The 21,152-nt window shown below is 41.9% G+C and overlaps 1 protein-coding gene across 3 annotated transcripts in view; it reads left to right on the forward strand.

The window, feature by feature from the left end:
• vps13c (vacuolar protein sorting 13 homolog C) overlaps positions 1-21,152 on the forward strand; it is a 283,389-nt gene that overhangs the window by 188,415 nt on the left and 73,822 nt on the right. For all 3 annotated transcript variants that reach the window (XM_052042364.1, XM_052042365.1, XM_052042363.1), the window contains 8 exons: positions 591-855; positions 6,498-6,658; positions 7,239-7,360; positions 8,411-8,708; positions 9,346-9,729; positions 12,679-12,783; positions 14,275-14,439; positions 16,821-16,949. In XM_052042364.1, coding sequence (XP_051898324.1) covers positions 591-855; positions 6,498-6,658; positions 7,239-7,360; positions 8,411-8,708; positions 9,346-9,729; positions 12,679-12,783; positions 14,275-14,439; positions 16,821-16,949 — 1,629 coding nt within the window. The remainder of the gene's footprint in view (positions 1-590; positions 856-6,497; positions 6,659-7,238; positions 7,361-8,410; positions 8,709-9,345; positions 9,730-12,678; positions 12,784-14,274; positions 14,440-16,820; positions 16,950-21,152) is intronic.

Raw genomic sequence — 21,152 nt, forward strand, 5'->3', positions numbered from 1 at the left:
TTGTAGAATCCACGTTGCTCACATTGCAGCCTTCCCAGCTCAATATTGAATTCTTGATTTCCTCAGTCTGTATCAGTCATCCTTCTGTGAATTTAGCCCCTACCTGACCTGCCGGGCTTGTCCTCCTCCTCTGCGTTTTGCAACTCTCACATTCTTTTGTCTACATTTTCACTCTCCAACCGTTCATTCACTCATTGACCATATAACCTTGTTTACAGCTTGTCCCAATAGTCACCCCAGTTTTGCCTATCAGAGATATCACCTTCTCCACCCCCTTTTGTCTCCTTTTTCAGTTCTGATTGAGGGTCTACAACCTGAAGCATTGATTCTGTTTCTCTTCCCACAGGTATGTCCTGACCTGCTGAGTGTTCCCAGTATTTTTCTATTTTAGTTTTGGATTTCATCTGCAGTTTTTAAAATTTTCAATAGTGTTGTGGACGTGTATCTCAGAAACACTCCTGCTATTGTAACGTGACTGCATGTCTCAAAAGTAGTTCATAGAGCACACTGTGGATCTGGGATCTAGAAATGCAAATATTTCTCTTTTGACTTTGACAAACATTTGTCTGAAATGTGTAACTTTTCAACAGGCATTTTCAGCAGGAACAGCTTCAACGTTTGATTACTTACTGAAGGACCAAGTTCCATACACCTTAAAGAACGCCCTTGGAATTGCTTTGGATGTGCATCACTCCACAAACCTACGTGTTGTTGGTTCCTCCACGGATCAGAGGCTTCATCGGCTGGGTGTAGGTCAGATACTGGAACTTGATTATTCCTCTGTGCGTCACAAAGATAAAGGAAAGCTTTCTGTGTTGCAAAGGCAAGAAAGTAACCTCTTTACTTTAACAGTAGGTAAGTTGGATTTTTATATAAACAAATACAGAGCAGGAGTTGGTCGCTTGGCTTCTCGGGCCTGCTCCACCATTTAAGAGCCTTGTAGCTTCAATTCCATATTCTGTTCACTGCCATTAACTTTCACCCAAAAGGTTAATCAAGAACCTATATACCTCTCCAACTTTTCCTCGTCTGACATCGCACCCATTCTAGGTATTTGCTGTGACTACTTTCAACACATTTATATCCTTTCTTTAATAAGGAGATCAAATGTGGTCTCATCAGTGCATTATATAACTGAATTCTCGTGATGAAGCAGAAACATTTTGGTTTTCCTAAGTAGCTTGGAGAAGGAAAAAAACACCAAGTTTATAGTCATCAGGAAGGAAACCTTTGTTTTTGAACAATTGCTTTTAAACTTTCCGTAATTTCCAACTTTAAAAACAAAATTAATTTGAGTATTTTTAAACTTAAGGAAAGTCTGGATAAGTCAGCTTCTAGGGTAGAGAAGTCCAAAGATCCTTACCCTCACAGTTAAGAAATTTCATAATTCTTTCTTTAAGAGTGTAATATCGAGTTCTTGACTTCCTAACCAGGGGAAACATCCTCCATGTTAAGCCCTCTCAGTACTTTGAATGCCTTAAGGAAGTCGCTCTAATTCTTCTGAACTAGAAAAATAGAGGTCTAGACTTCTTAACTTCTCTCATATCACAGTTCCAGTATCCCAGGAACCAGGCTGGTGAATCTTCACAGCACTTCCTCTATGGCAGGTCGATCCCCATCTGTGTAAGGCAACCAAAACTGAACCCAGTTCTCCAGGTGTAGTCTCACTATGGTCCTGTATAATTGTACTAACACATCTCTAGTCTTGCACTCAAATTCTCTTGCAATAAAGGCCAATGCATCATCTGCTTTCCTAATTGCCTCCTTTCAGTGTCTCATGTACAAAGGCACTCAGCTTATTTTGAACATCAATATTTTCCACCATTTTAAAAATACTCAGCATTTCTGTATTTTTGGCCAAAGTGAGTAATCTCACACTTTTCCATATTTGTTCTCCACCTGCCACGATGTTGCCCATTCACTTATCTCGTCAAAAATCTCAATGTTGTTACATTCTCACCACTACTTACATTCCCACTTAGTGTTATTATTTAGTCCTGTCAATAAATTTTTTGATAAGATTGTAAATGGTTGGGGACCAAGTTTCCTCGGGTAAACCACGCTCTCATTGTTCCCATTATTATGCTTGTGTCCTTTCTCTTCCCGTATTTTTAATGCCTTGCTGATGACCACTACTTGGGATCCTCATCCCTGATCTGCTGTAACCTAGCTCCATACAGTCTTTTGTCTTGCACTTTACTCCTCACCCACAGTTCTGCTTTGAACACTGTAAACCTCCAGTCTCCCACAGTTCTGAGGTAGGGTTGCTGGCCAGAAGCATTGACTTGTTTCTCTTTGCACAGATGTGCTTGAATGGCTAAATTCTTCCAGCATTTCTGTTTGAGTCCAGCACCTGCAGTTTTGTTTTCCATTTGATTAGATGGTTCTTGACAGCTGGAGCACTGGGCTGAGGAGCCCGTCTCCATTCTGTGTCACTCTGTTTGCTCAGAGATTAAACCCAGTTTCCCCATTCACACAGCTCCCTTCATTCTGGGATCCGAGATGCGGGAGGAGATGGTTCCACAGATGGGAGCTATGAAATTCAGGGGTGCTGGTTGCACTGAATGTGCGGGGTGACACTGTGCTGTGTGTGACTGTGTGGTCTGCCAGCAATGAGGGGGCAGCTCTCAGTCTGTCACCCTCCAGGTTGTCGTCCTCCAGCCACTCACCCAGGTAAACGTCAGGTGAGATGAGGTTGGGTGTCTCCACTGTCCCGGGAGCCCATTATTCTGTGGGTGTTTTCCCTCCAATCCTTTCACTAATGAGCTGAAGTCTCTGCCCTCATCTATCGCACATGCAGGTGGCCTTTATTGGGTGATTCGTTTCCAGTTACAGTCCAACAGCAGCTCCTCAGTGCTGAGGTGTGCGGAGAATCAGTGGATGGAGCCTACTGTGTTCGAGTGCTCATCAAAGTATTAAAGTTCTGAGTGAAGAAAGTTCTCCTCATTGCCCTGTTTTTCTTCCATTGTATCCTGAGACTTAGATCCCTTAACATAGACATCCTAGCCAGGGGAAACATCCATCCCACAGCCAGTCTGTCAGAACTTTGCAAGTAACTTTCTGGCCATCCTTTTTCCCTTTTCCTTCCCAGTGGGCCAGACTGTACAGTATTTCACAGAATTCTCAACTGCAGCTGCATATCACACAAAGGAGCTTAATGGCCACATTATTTCATCCTCTCAAGGAAATTCTCTTTACCTTCTCATTATCCATTACCTTCCCTGCTACGTAAGCTTGCTTGCTTCTCTTTTTCAGTTCTGATGCAGGGTCCCAGACCTGAAACGTTAACAGATGCTGCCTGACCTGCTGAGTTTTTTCAGAACCAGTGCTACCTAGTTAGCCCCTACTCTGTCATTTAATGAGGTCATGGATGATTGGATTGTAACTTCAACTTTGCATTTGCATCAACCAATGGTATATTTTCAACTCCACACCCCACCCTGACCCCAGCTTATCAAAGATCTTTCTAACTCTCTTTAAAATATTGAAATACTCTGCTTCCACCAACTTTTGAGGACGAGTTCCAAAGATACCAGTCATCAGTCTCTGAACTGCTTCCAAAGTATTAACAACCTTCGTTAAATTTTGAGAGTGCAGAGTTTGTATGTTCCTGTCAGGATTAAAGGCAAGGGTAGCAAGCATAGGGAACCTTGGTTTTCAAGGGATATTGGTGAGCTGTTTAAGAAAAAGAGGTGTATAGCAGGTATAGGCAACTAGGAAGGGATGAGGTACTTGAATAGTATAGGAAATGTATGAAGATACTAAAAAAGGAAATCAGGAAGGCAAAAAGAAGACATGAGGCTGCTTTGGCAGATAATGTGAAGGTAAACCCAAAGGGTTTCTACAGGTATATTAAGAAAAAAAGGATAGTAAGAGACAGAATTGGTCCCCTAGTAGATCAGAGTGGTCGTATATGCATGGAGCCTCAGGAGATGGGGGAGGTCTTAAACAGTTTTTTTGCATCAGTGTTTACTCAGGAAACTGGCATCGTGGATGTGGAAGGAAGGGAAACAAGCACTAGTGTCATGGAACATATAGAGATTAAAAAGGAGGAGGTACTTGATGCTTTACAGTGAATAAAGATAGATAAATCCCCAGGCCCTGACAAGATATTTCCTCAGACCTTGAGAGAGACTAGTGTAGAAATTGCAGGGGCCCTGGCAGATATATTTAAAATGTCCTTAGCCACGGGTGCGGTGCCAGAGGACTGGAGGATAGCTCATGTTGTTCCATTGTTTAAGAAAGGCTCGAAGAGTAAACCAGGTAATTACAGGCCAGTGAGCCTGACATCAGTAGTGGGTAAATTATTGGAAGGTGTTGTGAGAGATAGGACAGCCAAGGGTTGATTAAGGATAGTCAGCATGGCTTTGTGCGTGGTAGATCGTGTTTAACGAATCTTGTGGAGTTTTTTGAGGAGGTCACTAAGAAAGTAGATGAAGGTAAGGCTGTGGATGTTTCCTACATGGACTTCAGTAAGGCCTTTGACAAGGTCCCACATGGGAGATTAGTTCAGAAGGTTCAGTCAATGGGTATCCATGGAAAGGTTGTAAACTGGATTCGAAATGGCTGAGTGGGAGAAGACAGAGAGTGGTTGTGGATGGTTGTTTCTCAGATTGGAGGCCTGTGACTAGTGGTGTGCCTCAGGGATCTGTGCTGGGGCCATTGTTGTTTGTTGTATATATCAATGATCTAGAAGATAATGTGGTAAATTGGATTAGTAAGTTTGCTGATGGCACTAAGATTGGAGGTGTAGTGGACAATGAGGAAGGCTTTCAAAGCTTGCAGAGGGATCTGGACCAAATGGAAAAATGGTCCAGAAAATGGCAGATGGAATTTAATGCAGACAAGTGTGAGGTGTTGCATTTTGGAAGGACAAATCAAGGGAGGACACACACAGTAAGTGGTAGGGCATTGAGGACTGCGGAGGAACAAAGGGATCTGAGAGTTCAGATACATAATTCCCTGAAAGTAGAGTCACAGGTAGACAGGGTTGTAAAAAAGGCTTTTGGCATCCTGGCATTTATAAATCAAAGTATTGAGTATAGGAGTTGGAATGTTTTGGTGAGGTTGTATAAGTCATTGGTGAGACCAAATTTAGAATATTGTGTGCAGTTCTGATCGCCAAACTACAGGAAGGATGTCAGTAAGATTGAAAGAGTGCAGAGGAGATTTACAAGAATGTTGCTGGGTCTTCAGGAGTTGAGTTATAAGGAAAGATTGAGCATGTTAGGACTTTATTCCTTGGAGCAGAGAAGAATGAGGGGAGATATGATAGAGGTTTATAAAATGATGAGGGGCATAGACAGGGTTAATGCAAGTAGTTCTCTTTCCACCTAGATTAGGAGAGATAAGTGCGAGAGGACATGGCTTTAGGGTGAAAGGGGAAAGGTTTAGGGGGAACGTTAGAGGGAACTTCTTCACTCAAAGAGTGGTGGGAGTGTGGAACGGGCTGCCACCTGATGTGGTAAATGCAGGCTTGCTCTTAACTTTTAAGAGTAAATTGGATAGATACATGGACGAGAGAGGTCTGGAGGGGTATGGGCTGGGGGCAGGTAAATGGGACTAGCGGAATAATGTTTCGGCACAGACTAGAAGGGCCGAATGGCCTGTTTTCTGTGCTGTAGTTTTTCTGTGGTTCTATGGTTCTAAATAAGGAGACAAGTAATGTACTCCAGATTTGATTTTATTATTGCCCTATAACCTCCCTATGTTGGCCTTCAATTCCTCTGGCAATGAACAATCACGTTCTGTTGGAATTTCTAATTACTTGCTGTACCTGCACTCTGTTTCTGTCAATTATGTGCAGGTATAGTAAGTGCAGGAATACCCAGATCTCTCTACATCTCCGAGCTCTGCAATCACTCACTATTTAGATCATGTACTTTCTTATTTTTCCTGTCAAAATGGACAATTTCATGTTTACCTATTTAATACTCCATTTGCCAGATTTTATGTCACATACTTAACCTGACGACATCTCTTGTAGACTCTGTGTGACCTCTTCACAACTTCCCTACTTGTCTTTGTGCCATCAACAAATTTAGCAACTATACCTTTGGTGCCTTCGTCCAAATCTTTTATATAGGTTGAAAAAAAGTTGAAGCCTCATGACCAATCCTCGGGACACCATGGTTACATCTTGCCAACTAGAACAAGACCCATTTATGCCTATTTTCTGTTTCCTGTTAGCCAGGCAATCTGTTACTCTCAACACTGTGAGCTTTGATGCAGCACCTTATCAAATGTCACTGGGTGAATTAACATTGATAAACCAATAGGTATGACTCTGCTGCACCCGATCTAACTATTTTAAAAAAAAGGTTTTTTTATGTATAGAGTACTTGTAGTGATGAAAGAATTTTTGTAACCTTTTACCAACTGCATGATAGTTCTGTATTAACCTGTGCAAACAATATGTAAAATATGAAGACGTTTTACTGAAAAGTGCAGCTATTGTATTTGGTTTATAGAATAAAAAATTGATTTTATTTTCCCAGTGCCCTGTAATTATACAGAAGTAGCAAATATCCCAATTGCAAAGCCCGGACGACGTTTGTACAATGTGCTTTGCCCTGACAGTGAACATTCAGTATCGCTTGTAGTCCAGATAGATGTCGTGGAAGGTGATAAAAGAATTATCATCCGATCCCCTCTCCAGGTAATAGAGCTTTCTTTCACTTTCTTCTTTGTTGCTGATTTTGGGTCTCCTTATCAACTACACTGTCACACTGGCTTGTTTTAAAACCTGCACTAAAACAAAGAGTTAATCTATTTGTGATTCCTGACCACACTGTGAGGTGGATTTGTTGAGAAAGGCGAACCAGTTGCATCACAGGAAGCTGGAATTGGGGAAGGGTCGCTGAGGTTCATAGAATTATACAGCATGGAAACAGGCCCTTCAGCCCATTCCTTCCGTGCCAACCATCAAGCACCCATCTGCACTAATTGTGCTTGAATTGCTGATTAGTAACATTGCAAGTGGATTGTACTTTTGAATCTTTGAGGGTAATATTGATTTTGATGTTAGAAAGTATAAGATGATTAAATATCAAATGCATTACTTACTGCTTGTATTGTCACTGAAGCTCATGTTGGATATTAACATAGATTGTGATCACTTCACGAGATAAGCAGATTAAATTTATTATAATCTGTTTCTGATGTAATAATACCTTCAATAAGCAAGCTATACTTGTATCAAAGATTGGTAATAATGGTGAAACACTCATTGTTCATAGATCAAGAACCACTTCTCCATTTCCTTTGTGGTCTACAAATTTGACCCAGATGGGCAGTTACTGGAGCCTATTGGTGTGGCCAATCCTGAAGAGGAGTTCCACGTGCCTTTAGATTCTTACAGGTGGGAATGTCGTTAAATGTTTACATATGTCTGTTAAATTGTGTGGAATGGGGAGTGAGCCATCTGAATGAGGCAGGACCATAGGTTGGGGTTGTGATGGATGGCTCCATTCGAACTGTCACTGTCATCACAATGTGGTCTGTTAATTATTCATTTTTCCGTATCTGCCTTCACCTTCAGCATTAGTCTTTGAAAGTTCTTTTCAAATTCTTTCTTCAGTGCAAATACTTCTGGTTGGGTGAGAGGCCAAATGGAGAGAGACCATCATCAGAGTCTGTTCCTTAGAACCTCGAACAGCCGAGGTCTGGGCCAAACATGATGTCAAATTAAACTAATCCTTGTGCCTGCACATGATCCACATCCTTCCATTCCCTGCATATTCATGTGCCTGTCTAAAAGACCCCTAAACGCCACTATCATATCTGCTTCCACCACCACCCCAGCAGAGTGTTCCAGGCATGCAACACTGTAAAAAAAAAAATTGCCCTGCACACCTCCTTTAAATCTTCCCCTCTCTCCTTAAAACTATGCCCTCTAGTATCTAAAAGATTCTGATTGTCAACCCTACCTTGTGCTCACATAATTTTAAAAACTATGTCCACTTCTCATTGCCTGGATTAAACAACTGCTGTTTCTCAGCCCATATCTGTCACTGATATGGGTGGTGAAGGATGATGGGCAGATCAAGCTAGGTAGGGAAGGGGGTGGATGTATTAGATCAGAATCATAGAGTAATGGAGCACGGAAACAGGCCCTTCAGCCCAACTCATCCATACCGACCAAGGAGCCCACCTAAACCAATCCTATCTACCCATGCTTTGGCCCATGTCCCACTGAATCTCTCCTATCCATGTACTTATCCAAATGTCTTTTAAATGTTAGGTTGCACATTATTGCATAACTCTTTAATGCCTAGGGCTCAGGGAATGCTAAGGACGTGCAGCTTGTTTACGTCGCAGAACTTTTTTCTCTTTACATCCAGGGTTAAAATGTAAAGTGCACAAATTATACTACATTGTACGAAGTATTAAATCATGTGTTTTGTTTCAGAGACCACTTATTTTTAAAACCATCTGGAGAGCTGGAGAATAAATTCAAAGCATCGACAACATATATTACATGGAAGGAAGAACTTCACAGGAGCACAGAAATCCAATGCAGACTGCAATGTCCTGCAACCGACATGGGCTACTTACCACTCATAATAAACACCATTGCTATTCCAGATGAGCTGAACTTCATCGGTAACCATGGTGAAGATGAGTGGGATCCAGCCTATATCATCCATCTCCACCCCACAGTTACCATTAGGAATCTTCTGCCATACCGTCTCAGTTACATGTTAGAGGTGAAAACATCTCATAGAATGTGAAAGCTTTCAGCTTTTTGTTTTCTTGCTAACTTATTTTCACTCTGAATTTTTAAGATGGATGGGTATCAAGGGGTATGGGGAGAGGGTGGGCATATGGTACTGAGGTAGTCGATCAACCCTGATCCTGTTACATAGCAGAGCAGGCTTGAAGGGCTAGATGGCCTACTTCTATCTTCTGAAAGGACTAGGTTAACTTGTATGCTTTTGTTCTTCTTGTCTCTTGTTTATAATCAAAATCAGGTTTATTATCACTGTCTTATATGAAGTGAAATTTGTTTTGGAACAACAGCACAGTGCAAAGACACAGAATTACTATAAATTACAAAATAAATAAATAGTGCATGAAAAAGGAATAATGGGGTAGTGTTCATGAACCATTCAGAAATCTGATGGGGGAGGGGAAGGGTGCTGCCACGGAATCCACATTTTAATTATTGATCTCATTGATTTCTGCCACTTCTGAAAATATTGAAAATATATCCCTTTCGACCCTGGCGCTCTCACACCCTTATGAAGTTCTCCTGACTTTTTCTTCTAAAATGTAACAGTAACTACCTTATGACTTTTTCTGAAGAGTTTTGAACTTCCACTCACCTGTCTTTTCTCATTACAGGCGACTGAAGGAGCTTATGAACTAGCGGAAGGATGCTCAGCAGATATACTGCGCTGCAGAATCAGAGGGGAAATCATGGAACTGGGTCTCATTAAATATCAAGGCAGGAACTGGAATGGCCGTATGAAAATTGAAGAATGTCTGCCTGAATTTTTCCCAGTGTGCTTCACTGATGAAACTGGCATGAGCATTGATTTGCTGATCCATGTTGGGAAAGTTAGTGGCCTTCTGGTTTTGTCAGTTTACAGCCCATACTGGATCATTAATAAAACCTCAAGAGTCCTGCAGTATCAGGCAGAAGATATACATGTCAAGCATCCTGCTGACTTCTGTGATGTCATCCTATTTTCCTTCAAACGAAAAAATATTTTCAGCAAAAATAAGGCATGTATAATTTCTTTAGGATACATAATTTCTAGGAAACAAAATATTCCATTCTTTAATTCTTAAAAGGCAGAAGTATAAAGGCACATAAGATTATTTAAACATTACAGCTTTATTAGGGATGCATCTTCACTGTTTTAAATCTCTTGCAACAACGAAGAGGAACTCAGTGGGTCAGGCAGCATCTGTGGAGGGAGATGGACAGTCGACGTTTCAGGCTGAGACCCTTCATCAGGACTGAGATGAAGGATCCAGATGAAGGGTCTCAACCCGAAATGTTGACTGTTCATTTCCCCCCACAGATGCTGCCTGACCCGCTGAGGTCCTCCAGCATCCTGTGTGTTGCTCCAGATTCCAGCGTTTGCAGTCTCTGGTGTCTCCGTTTTAAATCTCTGTTCATTTTTTTTTGTAAATGCAAAATAAGCACCAATGATCTGCCAGCACCCTATATAAATAGAATTAACTGAAGACAACTTAAAGAGCACTAAGGGTGCCAAACCTGTACAAGAGTAGAGAAATATCCTTGCTGCTCATGCATGATATTCTGCGAAATAGCCCAGGAAATGAAAGGGTTCATTATGGGTTTCTGAAATTGTGCATTGCTGATCTTGGATCGATGTTCACATCCTGGAAGTGATGCTATAAGAAAGTGCATGACTTTTCATAAGTTTGAAGTAGCCATACATCACTGCAACCAAAATGTGCATTGGAGAGCCATCCATGCCAATCGTCATGCCCCCACTTACACTAATCCCATTTTATTTTCCTTGCATTCCCATCAGCCACCCTCAGATCTACCCCTCACCTGCGCACTAGGGACAGTTTACAACAGCCAATTAACCTATCTCCCCACCCATCTTTGGGATGTGGGAGAAAACTGGAGCACCCGAGGGAAACCCACACAGTCGTAGGGAGAACATGCAAACTCTGCACAGACAGTACCTGAGGTCAGGGTTGAACTCGTGTCTCGGGAGCTGCGAGCCAGCAGCTGTGCCACTGTGCCCACCCCCCCACCCCCCCCACCTCCAGTCACACAGAGAGGCACAGCACAGAAACAGGCCCTTCAGCCCACCATGAAGCACACATTTACACTAAACATACACTAATCCAATCCTATTGTATTCTCCCCACGTTTTCATCAACTCCCCCAGATTCTAACTCTCATGTACACACTACGGAGATTTACAGTGACCAATTCACCTATCAACCTGCACATCTTTGGACTGTGGGAGGAAAGCCACCCAGTCCCAGGGAGAACGTGCAGACTCCATACAGGTAGCATCCAAAGTCAGGATTGAACCTGGGTGTCTGGCACTGTGAGGCAGTGGCTCAACTGAATCAGAATCCGGTTCATTGTCACTGACATATATTGTGAAATCTGTTGTTCTGCAGCAGCAGTACAATGCAAGACAGAAAAATTACTATAAATTACAAAAATAAATAAGTAGTGCAAAAGAGGAATAATGAGGTAGTGTTCATAGGTTTATGGACCATTCAGAAATCTGATGGTGGAGGGGAAAACACTGTTCCTGAAATGTTGAGTGTGGGTCTTCAGGCTCCTGTACCTCCTCCTCGATGGTAGTAACGAGAAGAGGGCATGTCCTGGATGGTGAAGGTCCATTGCCTCTCAGTGCGGGGAGGGTTAGGATTAATTGTGCCATTGTGGTGTTTATCTGCCAGATGAGTCATTCCTCTTTGCCTTCCTAATTTTTTTAACATCTTTTCCCAGTTCCACACCTTTCTTCTGTCATACTGTCCTTCGTTCTTTCTGTACTTCGTGTCTGCCAATGTGTTTGACTTCACACTGGCTCCTTCTTCATCAGGAGACCCTGTGAATCAGCCTGTGAATAAATGACTGGGAAATTCAAACTCACTGGAATAGAATCACGCAGCTGCTGAAGGAGGAGGAAACTGAGTCTGTTCTGGCTCATCTTCCCTCAAGGCCTTGTACATTATTCTCAAGTTCTGTCCCCAACACAAGAAATTCCAGATCATAACTGCATTCCGGATAAATGTTTATTCCTCACAATTGCCTTGCATATTTTCCCCAAAATTTTAAATCAATTGCCCTTTGTACTTGAACCAGCTACTAATGCCAACAGCCTTCCTTTAATCACTCTAGTTAAGCCAGTCAAGATCTTGTATGTCAATTCTCCGCTCATCCTCCTTAGTTCCATTAACAACCCTCCAGTACATTCTTATCCACTTACACCCCAGCTTCACCGAAGGTCCTTAAACAATGATGGCCATCAAAATATTAAAGATCTTTTGACTCCAACTAATGATATATTCACCCGCTGTTGTGATGCCAAAATATTTAGTTAAATGATCAGCTGTAGGTTTGAGTGAGTCATGCTAAGACTGCATGTTCATGCTCAGGAAGTCATGTAGCAGTGAACTAAGAGCAGATGCTGAGCACCAGGATGTGTACAATGAGGCTTGTAAAGAGGACTGGAAGGAAATATAGAGTGATGTCTAAATGATAAATATGAAAGACTATTACAAATTAAGCTGTGAGAACATAGGTTCAAACAAAACATTTAAGGATGGGTAATAAAGGATGGCCTTGCCAGCATTGCCAAATCCCAGAAATTAATTAAAAGAAAATTCAGGAGAATCAATACTTTTCCTTGTGAAGTAAAAACAAAATAAAAATTTCTCTTGTGATAAAACATTGTCTTCAAATAATACCAAATGTATTTCCTCCACCTAATGCATCAGAAATCACGAGCTGATTAATTTGCAGTCAGAATCTCTTGCCCCACTATCCAGTGTGTTGCCCATCAGGTTACAAATGATATAAACTAGAGGATACGAGGTTGGTGACGACTTGAATGAGGCTTCATTGTAATAGGGCCATGTGTTAACTAAAACGCCATATCATCCTTCCAATATGTCAAAACACTTGAGTCAGTTATTGGTAAAATATATTTGTCTTTTCACTAACAGATTCAGCTCTGCATATCTACCAGCGGCTGGTCTAACAGTTTTTCACTAGACACTGTGGGAAGTTATGGATGTGTCAAGTGTCCTGCAAAGAATAAAGACTATCTGGTGAGTGACCACAGTTGTACTGCAGTTTGAATATTTTTAACTTGCAGGTACTGAACAGGTACCAATACTATGTCATCATTTATAGTTTCGTAATTTTCCATTTTTGGTTCGATTGATGTGTTATAAAGAATGGTCACCCTATGTAACTGCGTTATAGAGTTATCCAGCATGGAAACAGGCCCTTTGGCCCAATTCATCCATGCTGACCAATTTGCCTGAGTTTGCTCCATATCTCTCGAATCCTTTCCTATCCATGTATCTGTCCAAATGTCTCTTTAAGTATTGTAATTGTACTCACCTTTACCACTTCCTCTGGCAGCTCATTCCATAGAGCCATCACCCACTGTGTGGAAAAACCTGCCCCTCAGATCCTCTCTAAATTTTCTTCCTCTTACCTTAAACCTATGCCTTCTAGTTCTAAACTTTCCTACCCCATTATCTACCCCATCTACATCCCTCATGATTTTATAAACCTCTGTAAGATCACCCCTCAGCTTCCTTCACTCCAGGGAAAACAGTCCCACCCTGTCCAGTCTCTCCTTAAAACTCCAGCCCTCCAGTCTCAGCATCATCCTTGTGAATCTTTTCTGCCCCCTCTCTAGCCTAACCACATCCTTACTGTGGTGTGGCGACCAGAACTGCACACAATACTCCATGTGTGGTCTCACAAACATTTTGTTCAACTTCAACATGACGTCCCAACTCCTTTACTCAGTGCCCTGTCTGATGAAGGCAGGCGTGTCGTACACCACTTTCACCAACCTGTTTATCTGTGTTGCCACTTTCAAGGAGCTGTATACTTGTAACCCCTAGATCCTTCCGTTCAACAAAACTCTCCAGGGCCTGTCATTCACTCTATGTCCTGCCCTGGTTTAACTTACCAAAATCCATCACTTCACAGTTGTCCTGAGTTAAATTCCATTCCTCATTACTTTGCTCACTTTTCCATTTGATCTAGATCCTGTTGTAACCTTAGACAACCTTCACTGTCCACTATACCACCAATTTTGGTGTCATCTACAAACTTACTAACCATACCACCTACGTTCTTGTCCAAATTGTTAATATATATGACAAACAACAGGGGACCAGCACCAATCCCTGTACCACAGTACTGGGCATAGGTCTCCAGTCTGAAAAACCAACCCTCCACTACCACCCTCTGACTTCTTCCACTAAGCCAATTTTATATCCATTGGCTAGATCACTCTGGATTCCATGTGTTCTAACCCTCTGGACCAGCCTACCATGCCAGCCCTTGTCAAAGTCTTGGTAAAGTCAGAAATACAAAGCACTTCTAACTTCACGTTCCCTTGTTAGTAAATATGCTGTAGCTGTTTCCTTTATTTTCAAGCTGAATATATTGCTGATCCTCAGTTAGAAAGGATGTCTGAGTATGTAAGTATGTAGTATTAATTGATTTACATGGTATTTGATAAATTACGGTTTATAAACTTGATTGTAAATATCAACTTTTTTCCAAAATTGCAGATCGGAGTAGCCATTAAAATGAGCAGTTTCAACATGACAAAAGTTGTTACCTTAACTCCATTCTACACATTGGTCAATAAATCTTCATATGAGCTGGAGGTTGGAGAAGATCAGTCTTGTGCCTTGTCGGAAGGTGGGAAATGGATTTACATTTCAGCAGCAGAGGTAGAGTATGGGATTTCAGTTTTTCAGTAATTTGTGCCAACCATCTGAACAATGAAATCTATTGTAACAACATAAACTATCAAGCACACTTCATTGCTAATGACATTCAGAATGCTGCAGTGGTAGAGCATATTTAAGACAATCTCTTCATACCTTTCCTCATTCTAATCTTAACTGACTTATTTCCTGCAGAATTCTCCACATATATAACACATTTTCAAAACATTTAACTATGACTGGATATTTAATCTCATTCATTAGTTAATATCTATGCTTTTGGTCTTTATGAACCAGAAGCACTGCTCCTCCTTTCTCAATAGTAATGGCCTTTTGCATACCTCATCCCTTCTACCATGCTGAATATCTTCCCTCCTGCTCCATCACCAGACTATAAGTGTGACCATGACTCACCATACCGACCTCCTAATTCATAAACAACCCCTAGTGAATTTCTTAGTTTATCATTGGGCAAGACAACAGCCTGCTGCTGTTCAGTATCATGTGGGTGACCCTCCTGCAATTGGCTTCAGGCTGCAATCATGTGTCTCAAATGAAGAAGTAAAACGAAAATTTCCAATGTCAGAATGATTTGTACTGCTTTATTTTCAAGTTGCATGTTTCTGGATTATGCAAGGGTATAATGGTAATATAGTTACATGGATATGTGTTCTTTGGTATGCAAGGAAATTGTATAGATTGGAAAATACTGCTTCACAAAGTTTATAAACAATGTTTCTATTCTGTGGGTTAAGCATTGTGCAAATTTTTCAACAAGTTGGTACTCTTGATATGCATTTTCATAATTGGGTGCAGACCTACAGTGTTGCCAGTAAGAAATAAATGCAGCTGTTTGACCCCTCGAGCCTGTTGTGGCATTCACTAAGATCATTTACCTTGGCTCTCCTTTCCTCCGCTGAACCCATATCCTTTGATTCCCTTATTATCCACAAATTTCTCAGTGTGAATGCACGTCAGTGACTGAATCGCCACAGCTTCTCAGGTAGAGAATTTCAAAAAAATTACTTCCCACTGAGTGAAGAGCTTTCTTCTCACCTAGTTTCCTGATTGTGTATTACAGCGAGATTATTTCTGATTCTTCTAGACTCCAGAAAGTACAGGACCGGTCTGCTTAACCCTTTCCCATTGGTCAAAGTCCCCATCCCAGTAGTCATGTCTGGTAAACTTTTTCTGTTACAATTGTACCTTCCCTTAGGTAGGAAGGTGAGACTTTTACGTGATATTCTGCTTCTGCTCTCACCAGGACCCCTTTCTTCCCCTGTTCTGTATCTTAACAGTATGTGATTTGTATACCAGGACAGGCCCCTTTAAACCCCAATTTCTCACCTGTTTATAAAATGTTCTATTTTATGCACCAAAGTGGATCACCTCACATTTTTCTACATCTTACTCCATCGGCCATGTTCCCAAGACTCAACTTGTCCATATCTCCTTGAAGCCTCTTTTATAGAATTAGAGCAAAGAAGGAAACCATCTTCTTGCTGGTTCCACTGCTTCCACAGCTACTCACTGGTTCCAACCTCCACTTCCTCCTTTGGTCTTGCTTGCCATTTTGTCAAAGGTCACAGTGGATTCTGCCCCCATCACTCTGACAGGCAGTGCAGTCCAGACTCCTACCACATACTGCATGTAATTTTTTTTTCTTCATGTACCTCTTAATTCTCTTCCCTTCTAGTCCTCAATCTTCCATCAACAGTCCCCCACTATCCTCTCTGTTCAGAACACTCATCATTTTATATGTTTATGTCAGATCTCCATTCAGTCTTCTCCAGAAAACACCGTCCCAGCCTCTCCTCATAACTGCTGTTATTTAGACCAGCCTGCTTTCTTTCTCAGTCGTGATGAAGGATCTTTGCCCTGAAACGTTAGCTGATTTCTCTTTCACACATGCTGCTTTACCGGCTGAGTTCTTCCAGCATTTCTGATTTTGTTTCAGATTTCAGTATCTGCAGTGATATTTATTTTCTATCGCTGAGGTTAAACTGACTGATCTCTACCTGCACTCATCCTTATTTTCATTTATCAACATTCTCCAGTGCTGCCCTTCACCAAAGAGGATCCTCTGCCGTGCTTTCAGACCACCTAGTTTCTCTCTCATCAGCATACCCAAATATGACATATGCTTCCCTTTGCCAGATGATTGATGTGATTGTTGTTGCAAGTGGTTTTTAATTTTTTTTGTTAATATTTCAACATCTTTATGAAGGAGAAAATGGTTCTGGGTTATGCTTGACACTGAGTAACTTCTGTTACATGTGGTACCTGTTTTATGTTGATGTTTCAAAACCACATGTTACTGATTAGTTCCTTGTGCTTAGTGGCCATCACAGTCTGCCACTGACGTTTCTGTAATTTTATCGCAGTGTCTTCCTTTCTGGCCTGAAACCTCATCAAACAAGCTTTGTGTCAGAGTAGTTGGGTCTGAACGGTCATCAAAATCGATCTTCTACAACAAGCAAGACAATGGCACGTTGCTGAGGCTTGACTATGTGGTAGGTTTGTGCATTATATATTGTTTATATTTTCATCGATGACAGCAGTTGGACCTCGGTAATTTACAATCAAATGTGAAAAAGCAGGTATGGTTAATGTTACTAGACTGGTAACTGTCCAGAGGCTGTGGACTCGGTTAATAATCTGGAATTAAAAATAAAACATAGCTACAGCGACGATGACCATGAAAATGTTAGATTATTTTGTGAAGCTGTCCAGCTCACTACTACCCTTCAGGGGAGGAGATTTGCCATCTTTACCCTGTCTGGATTATAAATAGCTCCAGGTTCAAAGTGAGCTGGCCCAGCGACCCACTCAGGTGTATGATGACTGCTGTGTTAGAGCACAAAAAATTAAAGCCTCACAAACCATCTGGCAGTGGCAAGGCATGGTCACTCCGTTGTGAACATTTGAAAATCACTACAAATAGTAAGGGGCAAGGTCTGGATGGGGGTGGGGGGCTTCAATATCCATCACTCTGTGGTGAGCCCTGAAGGACAGAGCTGCCAGATTGGGTCTACTGCGGGTAGAGCAGACCAACCCACGTGATAAACATGTGTGACTTCATCCTTGCCAATCTACCCTGCATTTCTCAATGACAACATTTGTAGAAGAGACCAAGACCCCAGAGTCTGTGGCGGAAATGCACAGATTTGATCAGATCCATAAACAGCTAACAGGAGGCTCTGAGAATGCGTGCCGGGACCCAGCAAATTGAGTGCTAAAAACAAGGCCAACGCCTTCACCACAATGTTGGTAAATTGGTTTATTATTGTCACACGTACTGAGGTCCAGTGAAAAACATTGTTTTGCATGCCATCCATACAAGTCATTTCATCACATCAGTACATCGAGGTAGTACAAGGGAAAAGCAATAACAATGCAGGATTATAGAGTTACAGTTACAGAGAAAGTGCATTGCAGGCAGACAATAAGGTGCAAGGCCATGACGAGGTAAATTGTGAGGTCAAGAGTCTATCTTATCAAGGGGACCGTTCAATAGTCTTATAACAGTGGGATAGAAGCTGTGTTCAGACAGAATGGGTGAGTGGATGATCACTCTCACTTTCCTTCTGCAACACCACCATCACGGAAACCTGTCTTATGATGTCAGAAATGGCCGAGAGCAATGGACACAGCAAAGACTATAGAACCAGACAATATCCTGGTTCAATGAAGTTTGTGCTTCAGAATTTGCGGCATCTGTGGCCTTCATATCAGAATCAGGTTTATTATCACCGACTTAGACGTTGTGAAATTTGTTGTTTTGCGCAACAGCACAGAGCAAATACATAAAAATTACTATAACTTACAAAATAAATATTGCAAAAAAAAGGAATAGAGAAAGTACAGTGACAATACTATCACTGACCCAGCAATGTGGAATATTGCCCTGGTATGTCCTGTGCTTAAAAAGCTGGACAAATCCAACCCAGCCCAATACTTACACAGCCCAATCAGTCTACTGTAAAACTTCAAGAAAACTGATGGAAATTGTTCACCTTAAACCTATGATCTCTTGTTCTAGACTTTCCTGCCCTCAGAAAAAGATTCTGACTATCTCTGCCCCTCATTATTTTGTAAATCTCTATAAGGTCACCCCTCAGTCTCCCATGTTCCATTGAGAATAATCCCAGTTTATCCAATCCCTCTTTATAACTACAGCCTCCAATCCAGGCAACATCCCAGTGAATCTCTTTTGCATTCTATTGCTACCACATTCTACTTGTAACGTGACAACCAGAATTGTACACTGTGCTCCAAATGTGGTTGAACCAGTGTTTTGTACAACTGTAACATGATGTCCCAACTCTTGTACTCAAAACTTTTCCTAGGAAGGCAAACATTCCAAATGCCTTCAATACCCGATCCACCCGTGGATCGAGCTATGGACGATCCACGGGTCGTCCATAGCGAGCTATGGACTTACACCCCGTCCCTCTGTACATCAACATTTCTAAGGGCCCTACCATTTACTGGATGAGAATTTCGGAAACCGTGACCACAACTCCCTGACCTTTAGCACAGCCATGGATAAGGATAGGAGCAGACGATATGGGAAAGTTTTTAATTGGGGGAGGGCTAAGTACACCGGTAATAGGCAGGAACTTGGGACCACCAATTGGGAACAGATGTTCTCAGGGAAATGCACAGCAGAAATGTGGAGGTTGTTTATGGAACACTTGTATGGGTTCTGGATAGATTTGTACCACTGAGACAGGGAAAGGATGGTAGGGTGAGGGAACCATGGTTGATAAGAGAGGTGAAATATTTAATCAAGAGGAAGAAGGAGCATACTTAAGGTTTAGGAAGCAAAATTCAGGCAGGGCTCGAGAATTATAAGGTAGCCAGGAAGGAGCTTAAGAATGAACTTAGGAGAGCTAGAAGGGGACATGAGAAGGCCTTGGCGAGTAGAAGCAGAGGAGTTAGGGGAGGTCCTTAATGAATAACTTGCTTCAGTGTTCATGAGGGAGAGGGATTTTGATGAATATGAAGTCAGCATAGAACAGGCTAATGTACTGGAGCATGTCGAGGTTAAGAAAGAGGTAGCTTCTGAAAAATTGGAGCTTCTGAAAAAGATTAGAATTGATAAGTCCCCGGGGCCAGTGGGGATATAGCCCAGATTACTACAGGAAGAGATCGCTGGGACATTGACGATGATCTTTGCATCCTCCCTGGCCACAGGAGTGGTACCAGAGGATTGGAGAATGGCTAATGTTGCTCCGTTGTTCAGGAAAGGTAATAGGGATAATCCTGGGAATTACAGACTAGTTGAATCTTACATCAGTGGTGGTCAAGCTATTGGAGAGGATTCTTAGGGACAGGATTTACGAGCATTTGGAGAAGCATAGTCCTGTTTTGGATAGTCAGCATGGCTTTGTGGGGGGCAGGTTGTGCTTCATGAGCCTAATTGAGTTTTTCGAGGAGGTGACAAAAATTGATGAAGGTAGAGTGGTGGATGTGGTTTATATGGACTTTAGTAAGGCATTTGACAAGGTTCCCCATGGTAGGCTCATCCAGAAAGTCATGAGGAATGGGATCCATGGAGACTTGGCTGCATGGATTCGGAATTGCCTTACCCACAGAAGGCAGATGCTGGTGGTAGATGGAGAGTATTCTTCCTGGAGGTCAGTGACCCGTGTTGTTCTGCAGGGATCTGTTCTGGGACCCCTGCTCTTTGTGATTTTTATAAATGACTTGGATGAGGAAGTAGAGGGATGGGTTAATAAGTTACAACAGGATATAGACAGGATGCAGAGTTGGGCGGAGATGTGACAGATGGAGTTCAATCTGGAAAAAGTGTAAAGTGATACACTTTGGAAGAATGAACTTGAAGGTGGAGTACAAATTTAATGGCAGGGTTCTTAGCAGTGTGGTGGAACAGAGGGATCTTGGGGTCCAAGTCCATAGATCCCTCAAAGTTGCCGCGCAAGTTGATAGGGTGGTTAAGAAGGCGTATAGTGTGCTGCCCTTTATTAGTTGGAGGAATGAGTTCAATAGGTATTGTTGCAGCTCTATAAAACTCTGGTTAGACCACACTTGGAGTATTGTGTTCAGTTCTGGTCGCCTCATTATAGGAAGGATGTGGAAGTTTTAGAGAGGTTTCAGGGAGATTTACCAGGATGTGCCTGAATTAGAGAATATGTCCGAAGGCGACTTAATAGAGGTGTATAAGATTATGAGAGGGATAGATAGAGTGGACAGCCAGCACCTTTTCCCTACAATGGCAATGGCCAATACCAGAGGGCATCTGTTTAAGGTCAGAGGAGGAAGGTTTAGGGGAGATAAGTTTGTTACACAGAGAGTGGTGGGTGCCTGGAATGCATTACTGGGGTGGTGGTAGAGGCTGATACAATAGGGGTATTTAAGAGACTCTTAGATAGACACATAGATGTAAAAGAAAATGGAGGGTTATGAGGTGTGTAGGAGGAAAAGGTTAGATTGATTATGGAGTAGGTTTATATAGGTCAGCACAACATCTTGGGCCAAAGGGCCTATACAGTGCTATACTGTTCTTTGTACTCTGAGTCCTACTAGAATTCGACTTCCCAAAGTGCATTAGCTCACACTTGTCTGGATTAAATTCCATCTGCCTCTGCTCTGCCCAACTTTCCAGCTGATCTGTGTCCTGCTGTATCCTTGGACAACTTTCTTCACAATCTACAACTCCATCAATTTTTGTGTTGTAAGCAAACTGACCA

Source organism: Pristis pectinata, chromosome 32 (assembly GCF_009764475.1).
Source record: "Pristis pectinata isolate sPriPec2 chromosome 32, sPriPec2.1.pri, whole genome shotgun sequence".
NCBI classification, from domain to species: domain Eukaryota; kingdom Metazoa; phylum Chordata; class Chondrichthyes; order Rhinopristiformes; family Pristidae; genus Pristis; species Pristis pectinata.